The 12,835-nt window shown below is 50.6% G+C and overlaps 1 protein-coding gene across 3 annotated transcripts in view; it reads left to right on the top strand.

Moving 5' to 3' along the window:
- Window positions 1-10,858, top strand: part of MYOCD (myocardin) — a 97,411-nt gene extending 86,553 nt beyond the window's left edge. For all 3 annotated transcript variants that reach the window (XM_047708467.1, XM_047708466.1, XM_047708468.1), the window contains 5 exons: window positions 725-1,660; window positions 4,017-4,160; window positions 5,080-5,211; window positions 6,616-6,673; window positions 9,114-10,858. In XM_047708467.1, coding sequence (XP_047564423.1) covers window positions 725-1,660; window positions 4,017-4,160; window positions 5,080-5,211; window positions 6,616-6,673; window positions 9,114-9,667 — 1,824 coding nt within the window. In that variant the 3' untranslated portion in view covers window positions 9,668-10,858. The remainder of the gene's footprint in view (window positions 1-724; window positions 1,661-4,016; window positions 4,161-5,079; window positions 5,212-6,615; window positions 6,674-9,113) is intronic.
- The last annotated feature ends 1,977 nt before the right edge of the window (window positions 10,859-12,835 follow it).

Genomic DNA, 12,835 nt, shown 5'->3' with positions numbered 1-12,835 from the left:
CTTGGTTTTAGCTCAGGTCATGATCTTGGGGTGGTGGGATCAAGCCCTGTGTCCCGCTCCACGCTTAAAATCTTAGAATCTGCTTAAAATTCTCTCTCTCCCTCTCTCTCTGCCCCTCCCCCGGTTCAGCCTCGCTCGCTCACTCGATCTCTCAAATAAATCTTACAAAAACAAAACAAACAAAAAAACCACGTAGAGCCATGGTTCTCAAAACTGGGTCCCAGGACCAGTGGCACCAACATTCCCTGGGAACCTGTTAAAAATGCACATGGCCCGTTTCCTGCACCTGCTCAAGTTGGAGAACGGAGGACAGAGAGAGCCTGGTAGGGTGAGCAGTGGCCTAGGAGCAGAAGACCTGGTGTGCTTTGGGATGATGGCTAAACCCCAGCAGACATCAGTCTTCTCATCTACAGAATGGGGCGAGGACCGGAGTAGGGGTTGGAAGCCGGTAGAGTAGGCGACCTCTGTGTTCGTGTGGTTTCAAGTGGGCTGTCCCTTTGAAGGACTCCGGGATCGTGCAGGGGAAGCACGGTACAGAAAAGCATGGGGCAAGACCCTATTGAGCCCCAGGGGAGGGGAGGGAATTGTAAGCGAGTGATAGAAAAGCGGACGTTGTACAGTTCCACTGGTGATGTTTTAGAGCAAATGTAACTTTTTTTTTTTTTTTTTTTTTTTTTTTAAGATTGTCCTTAAACAGCCACTAACCGCGCCCTGGTTTCTGTAGGTCTCGGAATTGAGACAGCAGCTCCGAATCCGGGGTCTGCCGGTGTCAGGCACCAAGACGGCCCTCATGGACCGGCTGCGGCCCTTCCAGGACTGTGCGGGGAACCCCGTGGCCAACTTCGGGGACATCACGACCGTCACCTTTCCAGTGACGCCCAGCAGCGCGCTGCCCGGTTACCAGTCGTCCCCGTCCGCCGGCGCCCTGTCCAACGGCTTCTACCACTTCGGCAGCACCAGCTCCAGCCCCCCGATCTCGCCAGCCTCCTCCGACCTGTCCGGGGCGGGGTCCCTGCCCGACACCTTCAACGACGCGTCCCCGTCCCTCTGCCTGCACCCATCGCCGGTGCACGCGTGCGCCGAAGAGAGCCTGCTGGGTGGCCTGGGCGGGGGTTCGCTGGCGCCCGAGCCGGACGGGCGGGACTCGGAGAAGGACAAGATGCTGGTGGAGAAGCAGAAGGTCATCAACGAGCTCACCTGGAAGCTGCAGCAGGAGCAGCGCCACGTGGAGGAGCTCCGGATGCAGCTGCAGAAGCACAAGAGGGCCAGCGGCCCCGAGAAGCCGCCGCCGCCCTTCCTGGCCGTCCCCATAAAGCAGGAGGACGCCGTGCCCAGCTGCCCCTTCGCGCCGCAGCAGAGACCCGGGAAGAGGCAAGGCCACGGCACCGAGGGCCCAGCGCAGGCGGGTGAAGTGGCCGGGCGCCGGCCCCTGGGACCCGCTCCCTGCGCAGAGGCTTCGGGCCACAGCGACGCGCTGCCTTCCACGTTCCTGAGCCCCCAGTGCTCCCCGCAGCACTCGCCGCTGGGCGCTGTCAAAAGCCCGCAGCACATCAGTTTGCCCCCGTCACCCAACAACCATTACTTCCTGCCCTCCTCCTCCAGCGCCCCCGGGGAAGGGCACAGGATCTCCTCACCTGTCAGCCAGGTGTGTGCTGCACAGGTAAGAGCTCCCGCCCCCAGGCTCCCCCTCCCTAGCCAGCACCCCGCTTCCTGCAAGTGTGTATGTGGGGGGGGGGGGTGGCCTGGCAAAGGGGGAAGAGCTGACATTGGGAGTTTTAATGGGCAGGGTTTACCAGAAGCCCAAAGCAGCCTCTGGTCTTGGCAATAGACTGGACTCTCTTCTCCGAGGTGGAGGTTGGCAAAATTATCTTGTAAAAGGCTAGGAAATGAACATGTTGCCTTTGTGGGCCCTGTGGGCCTGAGTCTGGCAACTCAGTAGGACATGAACACAGACAACCGTAACTTGTAAAGGAATGCACATGGCTGGGCTCCAATAAAACTTTATTTATAAAAACAGGCGGTGGGCCAGATTCCCATCCCCTGTTGTTAGGACTCCTCGGTGTAAAGCCTTACCATAGGCCAAACCAGTCCATCAAGAGAGCCAACGGAAAGTTACTATTATCTCCATTAATGGTGTGCTGAGTGCAAATATTTACCAAGCACCTACAATGTGCCAGGCACTAACCAAACAAAAGTCCCTATTCTTGTGGGAAGATAGTAAATAAAATAAACATGTAAAATGTAAAATGTATTAGAAATTGATAGATCTTTTTTTTAAAGATTTTATTTATTAGAGAGAGAGGGAAAGAGAGAGAGAGCACGAGCAGGGGGGAGAGGGAAAAGCAAGTTCCCCACAGAGCAGAGAGCCCCATGTGGGGCTTGATCCCAGGACCTCAGGACCCCAGGATCATGACCTGAGCCAAAGGCAGATGCTTAACCCACTGAGCTACGCAGGCACCCCTAGAGGATGATAGATGTTATGGAGAAAAAGCAGGGAGGGGTGGTGATGGAGCATTTCAGATTTGCGACTTTAAGTCAAAGCTCTGGGGGCATTTGAGCCAATCTTTGGAGGCAGTAAGGGAGAGCGCCTGGTGAATATTTGGGGGGAAGGCATTGCAGGCGAAGGGAGGACAACAAGGGCAAGGGCCCCGAGGTGGGAGTCGTGGGTGGAATGTTCAGGGACCAGAAGGGAGGCCAGTGTGGCTGGAGCTGAATGAGAGGCGTTGTAGGGATGGCTTGCGGGAGTAACTAGTTCAAAGACTCGACCCAAGGGATCATCAGAGACTTCCCTTGTCCACGAAGCTAAAAAATCATTAGGAAAGTCTCCCTAAGGCTCTCTGAGAAAGAAAACTTCGTCATCAAAAGTTCTCAAATCTACGTTATGAGAAAGGAAATGGGAAGAAAATCCACAGGATTGGATCCTGCCATGTGACCGGTATGGAGAGGCCTGCCTCTGAGTAATCTCCTTGATTGTCACAACCCTATGAGCTGCAGTTCTCTATTCTTAACCACAGAAGAAAGTGAAGCTTGAGGAGGTTAACCCATGAGCCCAGGGTCACGGGAACCCAGGGTTTTCTGATGCTAAAGGGTGGGCCCTTTTCCCACTGAATGTTCTCTGGCCTGCGGCCATGGACAAGGGGAATCTGTTTCTACAGCCTCAGACAGCACATTCAAGTGAATGATGCCCACTTCTGAGTGGGCACCCTGGGGGGGACTGGGACATCCCAAGGGTTATCATCCCTGTTGATGAAGTTTACTTTATCCTCATTATGGCGTCCTAGGCAACAAAGGTAAAAATAGTTCTGGAAACACAGCTCTGGACCCTAAGACCATTCCGACAATGTGGGTACTCATAAAGAACTAGCATTTGTGCAGTGGTTCATAGCTTACAGAGCACTCCTTGGGGACACGAACAATTCCAAGTTAAAAAGATAAAAAGCGATGTAGAGTAACATGCCTGATGGATGCTTCTGGTGTCATATGTGGGACCAAGTGTTGGGGAAGGTGGGGGAAGCACATTGGTCATGAAGGGCTAGGAAGGTCCAGGAAGGTCTTTTGGTGGGGGGGAGGGCAGGAAGGTTTTGCAGAGGGGTGGGACTCAATGAGAAGGGCAGTGTTAACAAACGAGAGTCGGGAAAAGAACATTCCATGTGGGAAAAGATAGGGAGGTCCAATGTGTAAGGCATGCAGAGGGAGGTTTGGGGAGGGATAGATAGAATCCACGGTCTTAAAGGAAATGGTACCCAGCCTGGAGCATCTCAAACACTGGTTACAGATGGAGACCCTAGAGCATCTAGAACACTGGTTACAGGAGCAGACCCTATGCTGTGGTTGCACAGGATCCATGGAAGGCTTTTGAGCAGTGGGTGATGCATACGAATCCAGATTGGAGACTCTGGTCATGGGATCTAGGGAGAGTTGAAAACATAAGATACCAGGGAAGGGGCTGGGAGTCTCAGCAAAAGCTCTCAAGTGTGCTAGCAGAGGCCACCTCATGGGTTGTTTCTTCCTTCCAGAACTCAGGGGCACACGAGAGCCAGCCTGCGAGCTTCTCTCCCCAGCCCCCCAGCCTCCACCCCCCTTTCTCTGGAGCCCAGGCAGACAGCAGTCATGGTGCTGGGGGCACCCCTCGTCCTAAAAGCCCAGGGGTCCAGCAAAAGGTAGGCACCTGGAGAAGGGTTTAAACTCTGCCTCTTTCCCTCTTCTGTGGTCTTGTCCTCCAAATGAGGGGGTCCGAAGGCAGAAATAAATGACATCTTAGGTAAAAACAAATTCACTGGAAACAGATTGACATGGATGTACCGATGGAAGTTAGGGTGTTCCGAGGAGCCATTGCTGGGGGTCATCCTGGGAATCCCAAGGATGAACATGAATGTGGTCTGTTTGTGAAAATGACACGGCAAACGCACCAGTTTCCGTGGAGTCGAAGATTGGAATAGAGGCATGTGGAAAAATAATCATGGGAAAGAGGAAGGTATGCGGAGATGTGGAAAGGTCGAGAAAGGTGCAGGGAGTTGAGTCACGGTACAGACTCTCAGTGGAAAAAGGAGGAGGTCATACATCACAGCAGGTGGAAATCACAGGTGGGTGCCCTAAAAGGGCCCAGGCACTTCATAAAACACTCACCATACACAAGGCTGGTTCCTGAAGACATAGCCCGGCAATGGCTCCCCCTCTCTGCAAAAGCACTTGGTTGGGAATGAAATGCTCTGGGGGAGTAAGTACTCTGGGAATTCCTGGGGTGATGCACTTTTTCCTATTGGACTGGAGTCTTACTTTATTTGCTTTTCTCCTAACCGAAAAGGGTTCATCCTAGAGGTGGAAATGAGTCTGTAAGTTTCCCATCCTAACATGCCTCTGGGTACACCCACGATGCGCCCATGCTATGTGCCTTTGTCAGTAGAAGGCCCATGATGTGTACCATTGTCAGTATATCGACGTTGTTTTCTAAACCCTAGGTCTCTTTTATTCCCCCTCCAATCAGTTGTTCCAGGTTCGAGCCTGGAGTTTATAAAACAGAAGCCGTACCATCTGTGACCCCATGAGTTGACTCTCTTTCTCTGCACTGTACCCCCACAGATGGCTGGTTTACACTCTTCTTCTGAGAAGACGGGGCCAAAGTTCTCCATTCCATCCCCAACTTTTTCCAAGTCCACTTCAGCCGTTCCAGAGATAACCCAGCCTCCGTCCTATGAAGATGCTGTCAAGCAGGTAACTTTGGAAGATTTGTTTTCTAGAGGGAAACAGGTTGCCTAAACAGACCTTGTTTTTCATTAGTCACCTCTGTGCAGTTCGTAGATGGCGACACTGAGTGTGTCGGGGGCCCCTCGGTGAGAATGGGCCACTGCAGAAAGGTGCTGGGTGTGCATAGCAGGTGTGTGAGGCAGGCAGAGAAGATGGTGGGCTCTCTCGCTCTCTGTCAAATAAATAAACAAAATCTTAAAAAAAAAAAAAAAAAAGAAGAAGCAGAAGCAGCCTTATTCTTGGGGTGGAAGCCTCCCCGCCGAGCTCACTCTGAAGGGCTCTCCTGGGATGCACTCTGCCTCTCCCCTTCTCCTGTGCTGAATTATTTCCTCCAGGAGTTTCCCCATCTGAGATGAACACTGGGCTTTAATCGCGCGGCCAGCAAGTTCAAGTCCTGTTCACAGCGGCATTATTCCCAAACCGCGGGAGCAACCCAGGGGGGGCGTCTGTGGATGAATGGTTAGCCAAAATGTGGTGAATACATACAATTAACCCTACTCAGTCTTTTATTTTTTTTTAAAGATTTTATTTATTGATTTGACAGAGAGAGATCACAAGCAGACAGAGAGGCAGGCAGAGAGAGAGAGAGGGAAGCAGGCTTCCTGCTGAGCAGAGAGCCCGATGCGGGACTCGATCCCAGGACCCTGAGATCATGACCTGAGCCGAAGGCAGCGGCTTAACCCACTGAGCCACCCAGGCGCCCCTTACTCAGTCTTTTAAAAAAGATTTTATTATTTGAGAGAGAGAGGGCACAAGCAGGAAGAGGGGCAGAGGGAGAGGGAGAAGCAGACTCCCCGCTGAGAGCGGAGCCCCAACTAGGGGCTTGATCCTGGGAACCCAGGATCAGGACCTGAACTGAAAGCAGATGCTTAACCCACTGAGCCACCCAGGCACCCCAATACTAGTCAGTCTTAACAAGGAAAGTGATTCTGACACATGGGGGAGACTGGGGGATATTACAGAGTGAAGTAAACCAGTAATAAAAGGAAATACACCGAGTGACCCCACTTCTCCAAGGTCTCTCGAGTCGCCCGATTCATGGGAACAGAAAGCAGAATGGTAATCGCCAGGGGCTGGGAGCTCACGTTTCGTGGGGACAGCATTGCCATTGGGGAAGATGAGAAAGTCCCAGAGACAGATGGCGGGGACGGTCACAGAATGTGAATGTAGCGTACTTAATGTCACCACACCGCGTGCTTAAAGATGATGAAGACGGTAGATTCTATGTTGTGTTTTACCGAAATTAAGGGAAAAAACACACCTTAACTAAACCTAGCTCGCAAAGTCTGTCGTGCTGCTTCTGACGCACCCCCGTGGAAGAGGGGGCCAACCTTCTCACTTCTCTGTTCCCCTCTCCTTAATTGGCAACAGCAAATGACTCGGAGCCAGCAGATGGATGAGCTCCTGGACGTCCTCATTGAAAGTGGAGGTAAGACCGCTTATATCTTGCCCTTGGGGCAGGTTGGCACCTGCTCCTGCTCTGGGGAGTGAGCCTTAGGACCAACGTCAGGTGCTTACTGGAAGTCAGACCCAAAAACCACGAGGGGGTCAAGTGTCACTTCATGTGAGTTCACCGTCCACGCTGGAGCAGATGAAAGAAGGCCCAGTGGGGGATTCCTCCCTGACCTTGTCCCTCTGTCCTCCGAGCTGGACCACCAATCATTTTACCAGTTTGCATCCTCATCATGGTCCATTTCCCTAAGTTTTTTTTTTCCCTTGCTGTTCCATTTCTCTTTGCCTTTCTAATCCCAATCTCCCTATCCTCTTAATAATAATAAGAGGAGAACAGACAAAGCCAAGTTTTGTGCTACCTACTCGAAATGAAATTCAATTACTGACCTCCCACTGGATGGTCCATTCACACTTAGATGTCATTCCAGCTTGTAACCATAAAAAAAAAAAGAAAAGATAAAGATCAACATGTTGTTTTTGCCTCCTTTTTAGTAATTCATTTATTTTTTTCAAAGTTGCATGGTATGTGCCCAGAATCTGAAACCACATAGATGAATAAGGTCGTGTAAGGAGAACATGTAGATGGGAAAAAAAAAACCAAACCTCAGGTCTGAGCCTCTTGATAACAACCTTGAAAGTTCGGAGAAGACAGGGCCCGGCATGGTACTGGGCTCAGTACTGCGCCTGACCAAGTTCGACCTTTGTGGAGCCTGTGAGTCTGGAAAGGCAGAACGCACAGTAGGCAAGCAAACTGGCAGTTCCTCTCTCATAGCAAGAGGAAGAAGGAAAAGATGGGCTGATGTATCTTTATATGGATAAGAGGAGAGGGTGATATCAGACATCCTTATATGTATTTTTTTAAAAAAATAAGAGAGAGAGAGAGCAGGGAGAGGAGCAGAGGGGTAGGGAGAGGGACAAGCAGACTCCCTGTGGAAGGCAGAGCCCGACACGGGCCCCATCTCACAACCCTGAGATCAGGACCTGAGCCGAAACCAAGAGTGGGACTCCCAACTGACTGAGCCACCCAGACGCCCCAGGATACCTTTCTATTTTTAATAAATTGTATAGCCAGGTCAGTAAAGGTAAGGGCACAGGAGGGGAGCACAGGAGATTTGAGGACAGAAACATCATTTGAGGACAATTATAAATCAATCACGGATGAATTTTCTGGAGAAACACAGGACGCTAGGTTATATTAAGTGCAATTGGTAGGTCTGTTGTCATACAGCTAAAGTGAGACCAGTCAGCTCCATTGTGTCATGTTTCTTTTGGAACTAAGATTCATCCAGGTGTGGGTTTGTTTGTTTGTTTTTTTTAAGATTTTTCTTATTTGGAGGAGGGGGAGGGAACATGAGCAGGGAGAGAGGCAGATGGAGAGGGAGAAGTAGGCTCCTTGCTCAGCAGGGAGCCCAATGCGGGACTCAGTTCTAGGACCCTGGGAACCTGACCTGAGCTGAAGGCAGAAGCTTAACCATATGATCCACCCAGGTGTCCCTAGGTGTGAGGTTTTGCTAAGGGAGTGTGGTGCAAGGAGAAAAGAGCCAGGGGATAGAGAATATTTATAAGACAGTGGCTATAATGATGGAGCAGAGAATATCGTCCAGAGCCAGGGGGACTGATGGCTGGAGAACGAAGTAGAGTCAGTAGGTTGGAGTGGCCCCAGGTGGATAAGAAACTGCTGTCATTGGGTGCTTCATATATGAAGTAGAGGGATGGGAGGGAAGGACAGAGAGTGAGAGATCATGCCTGAGATTAAGCTTTCAGGGGGATGCAGTATTTGGGGATGACAGAGTCCAGGGTGTACAACAGAGTGGGAATGGAGGAACCCATTGAGTTGGGGGGGGTAGGATGTCAAGGCACTAGAGGCCAGTGGACAGTCAAGTCACTTCCCAGGATGCTGAAGTCATAGGAAGGACAAGAGGTGAAGTGGGAAAGGCAGGGAACTGGGGAGTAGTTTTCATTGGATGCATGAGAGAGATCAGGAGACGCAGGTTGAGCGGGGAGAGCGGAGTGACCCTCAGAACCACTGAGGAGCCATCAGGAGGAGGCAGGCTGACAATCGGAAAGTGACATGGCATGGCACCCAGTGACTCCTCTTCTGGCTCTGAAGTAAATGAGCCCCACCTGTGGGTGTGAGGAGGATGCAGTGTCCTCGGGGGACAGCCAGGTGTCAGTGAAGGAGTGGGTGAAGGAACCTGCTTTGCAAGGTTGCTGATCAGAGTGGAAGTTCCAGAAAAAAGGGCTTGGGGAGAGACCAGGGAGAAGAACTGGGCACAGACAGGGCACTTTAGGGATGAGACTGGATGATAAACGGAGACACATGTCCATCTCGTGTCTAAGCGTGACTCCTTTCTCCCAAAGATCCCTATTGTGGAACCTGAAATGGTTTAATGGTTCCCATCGTGTTTTGCCAACAGAAATGCCAGCTGATGCTAGAGACGATCATTCGTGTCTTCAAAAAGTCCCCAAGATACCCGGGTCTTCCCGAAGCCCCCCAGCTGCCCTGCCCAAACCCTCCTCTTCAGGGGGCCACCTCTCCTTCGATCACTACGGCGCCGACAGCGATGAGCACCTTGAAGTCTTACTAAACTCCCAAAGCCCCTTAGGGAAAGTGGGCGATGTCGCCCTGCTGAAAATCGGGAGTGAAGAGCCTCCCTTCGATGGGATAATGGATGGATTCTCTGGGAAGGCTGCGGAAGACCTGTTCAGCGCCCATGAGATCTTGCCAGGCCCCCTGTCCCCGATGCAGACTCAGTTCTCCCCCTCCTCCATGGACAGCAGTGGGCTACAGCTAAGCTTCACCGAGTCTCCTTGGGAGACCATGGAGTGGCTGGACCTCACACCACCAAGCTCCACGCCAAGCTTTAGCTCCCTCGGCACAAGCGGCCCCAGCATCTTCAACATTGATTTCCTGGATGTCACGGATCTCAATCTGAATTCCCCCATGGACCTCCACTTACAGCAGTGGTAGACTGCCTGGGCAGAGGCGCTAAGAGAGGCCAGTGGGAATTTCATGGGGGGAGAACACACAATCCCCAATGCACTCCTATCGTCCAAAAAGAGGAGGAGGGAATTGCAAAGAAACAGTGGAGACGTCTGTGACCAGCAACGAGAGCAAATCGCAGTCAGTTACTCTCAATGATTTCAGCAATGCATTCAGAGATGTGCTTTCTCAGATCAGAAATGCCAAAAAGAAAAAAAAAAATCTTTCACTGCCTTTTTGAATACCAATATTTTTGTAGCCCACGATTTTTCTCAGGCATTGTCCGGGCATAGTCTCACATCGTGGAAGCCTCTCTCGTGGGTTTATTAGACACAGTGCGGAATGGAAGTGGGGCTCTTCTGGGGTACAGGGACTATAGCATAACCATCAGCGTTTCTGGAGAGTAGACCCATGGTGGAGGCTGCTTCCCAGCCTCCCTCCCTGTCTTTAAACAGAAGTCAGGCCCCTCTTCTGTTAGGTTCTTGAGGTAGGAGAGAGGAACAGAACCAATCCATTCCCAGGGAAAGGGAATCAACTCGGCCTCAAAGCCACCCCCTTGAGGTGGTTCCAGTCCAGGAACCCGGGACTGTGTGGTCACGGCTAACGATGAACCCACATTTGGTCCACAGAACCCCACTTAGAATTTCCCTCTTGGTCAACCAGTCACCAGGTCACTACTGCTGTCTCCGTGGTCCTAAACACCATGAAACAGCTGAGAACCTTAAAGCAAACGAAACCCCAAACCTCTTGCCATGGAAAGTTCCCACCACAACCCCCTTTAGTTTCAAAGACTGGAGGTGACCCCATGAGCAGATGGGAAGTCTCTCTTTAGCTTCAGGAAGCCATACCAGGGATCATTCAGACAGTGCTAGAAACCCTTGTTTCATGTGTCATGAGAATAAATACCATGGGTTCCTACAACAGGTTGATGATTTACGGAGGTCCAGCTTTTTTGGGGGGAAGGGGCTTGGGGGTCCTCCTCCATTTTTCTTTCTCCCACTTTTCTTTCAAAATACCAATCTTTTCTTGTTCCTCTTTTGACACTTTTTTTCTGTCCCAACATCAAGAGAACTCCTTAGCTGTAAAAAGCTGCCACACTCCTAATAAAGCCTTATTTTAAAAAGACCAAACTCCAGGTTCTCCCAGAGAACGCATTTTCCATATAGCCTCATTTGCTGGGGGGGGGGGGGGGAAGCCAACAGAATGTCCTTGGAGGGGGAAACAAACAAACAAACAAACAAACTGGCGACTTGGCCCATCACCCCCAAACCTTGTTCCGCTCTCATTTTATATAGCAATCAGTGATTTGGGTGGTTTGGGGGAAATTGGAAATCATTACATTGTAAAGATAGATCTGAATGATATTTGCAAGGAGAGAGGATGGCTGCTCTGGGCCGATGAAAAGAAACACAGTTGCACATGGAAAAAGGAGGGAAAGAAGAAAAATAATGGTCTCCTATGCCTCCCTCGTTACCTCGTGCTTTTGCCGGGAGTCGAAACGCTCGAAGGGCAGGACGGTCTCTCTCAAATTCACTGTGGCTCCACCATTTCGTAGTGCATGCCGTAGAAAGTAGCTATTGCTGGTTGGTTGGTTGGTTGTTGTTGTTTAATTTAAATCACTAAGGCACTGTTTTCTTCTTTTGTAAAAAAAAAAAAAAAAAGAAAGAAATATTCACTGTGCACTTACGGAGAAGATAACCAAAAACATTGTGATTCTAGAAGTTCTCTTTTTGATAAACCAAAGATTTTAGAAGTCATTCCATTGTTAACTTGTAAACATGTGTGAACACGGAGTGTTTTTGGGGACCGCTACTCTGAACACTGGCAGATCTAAGGGGGGGGTAGGTGTGCATATGTGTGTAGACATATGCGTGTCTGTATACATGCCAGGTGTCTGTGTCTCTCCACGTATGTTACATGTACGCAGTGTTACAGAGCACTCTCTACCCAAAGCCCTTAAGCCCCAGCTTGATGTGAAATGACACTTGGCCTTTCTCACTACGAGTTCCTGATTCATCAACAGACCCCATGTTGCCTCTCTGTGTATGACTGACGGCTCGAGCCCCGTGACTCACAGCCACTTGCTCACCGTGGACACGCTCATCTTGACAAGGACTATGGACATGAAGAGACACAACAGCTTCACCCTTAGTTGCCGGGAACGGTGAACACCGTCTCTCGTAGGAAAGCATCAGAGGGACACGAAGACCGTTCTTACATTCCTTGATCAGCACCGTGCTTTGAGAGATCCACACCGTACTTTTTTTTTTTTTTCCTCCATTTTCTCTTACGTCAGTCATCAGAACCAGGAGCCGAGAGGGAAGTGTTACCCATCTTTCCTGGGAAGGAGAAAACTCTTACTAACACATTCCTCACTTTTGTTGGTCCCAAAGATGTTGACATTTTATTAGGATCTGGATGAAGCTTGCCGGTCAGTACATTTTTCGTGTGCCGTGTTGTACGACTTTATGTTAGTTTTGCGCCCTTACTGCCTTTGGAGAACAAACTCGCTGGGTCCCTACTCAGGCTGTATACTATATACGCATCACAGAGCAGACCCCTGGATTCCTGGTCTCAGCCCCCTCCCACAAGCCCCACACACTTATTCCCTCTCTCTCTCCATCCGTCAGGTGTGGCACTTACAGTATAAAACTAGGGATACCTGGGAGAAACTCGGAGAAGTCGGCTGCACCCAGTGAATCAGACCATGTTAATTCATCTATCTGCTCGTGGGAGTTTTCATTTTAAGGACTTTTAAACTGTTGAGTGCGTCCTCTTTTCTGGAGATCAGTGGGGCGTGACCAGGGGGATGCACGGAGACTTCTGAAGATGGCTACATTCCAGCTTCTTCACACTCTCAGAGCTGCAAGGAGCCACATGTGGTTTTCTCCAGATTTCTGGGACTCCCATGGTGAAGCAGGCCCAAGAGAGTTTGCAGCCAACCCCAATGTTGCTGTGGCCGCGTGGGTTCAAGCTTACTCAGCAGAGTCAGAAAATGCATCTGTGCGAATGCTCTCATTAAGCTAGTGGTCATTAGTAGTAGCCCTGCTTCTAACAATATTATTGAGATGGCACGTGTTCTGTTTTAAGGAGGAGAGGGAGGGGGAGAGGACGGAAGGGAGGGGAGGAAGAAAGGAAGGAAAGAAGGAAGGAAGG

The sequence above is a fragment of the Lutra lutra genome, chromosome 16, assembly GCF_902655055.1.
Source record: "Lutra lutra chromosome 16, mLutLut1.2, whole genome shotgun sequence".
Taxonomy (NCBI): domain Eukaryota; kingdom Metazoa; phylum Chordata; class Mammalia; order Carnivora; family Mustelidae; genus Lutra; species Lutra lutra.
Note: the sequence above shows the minus strand (reverse complement) of the source record. Positions and strands in the feature narration are given on the sequence as shown.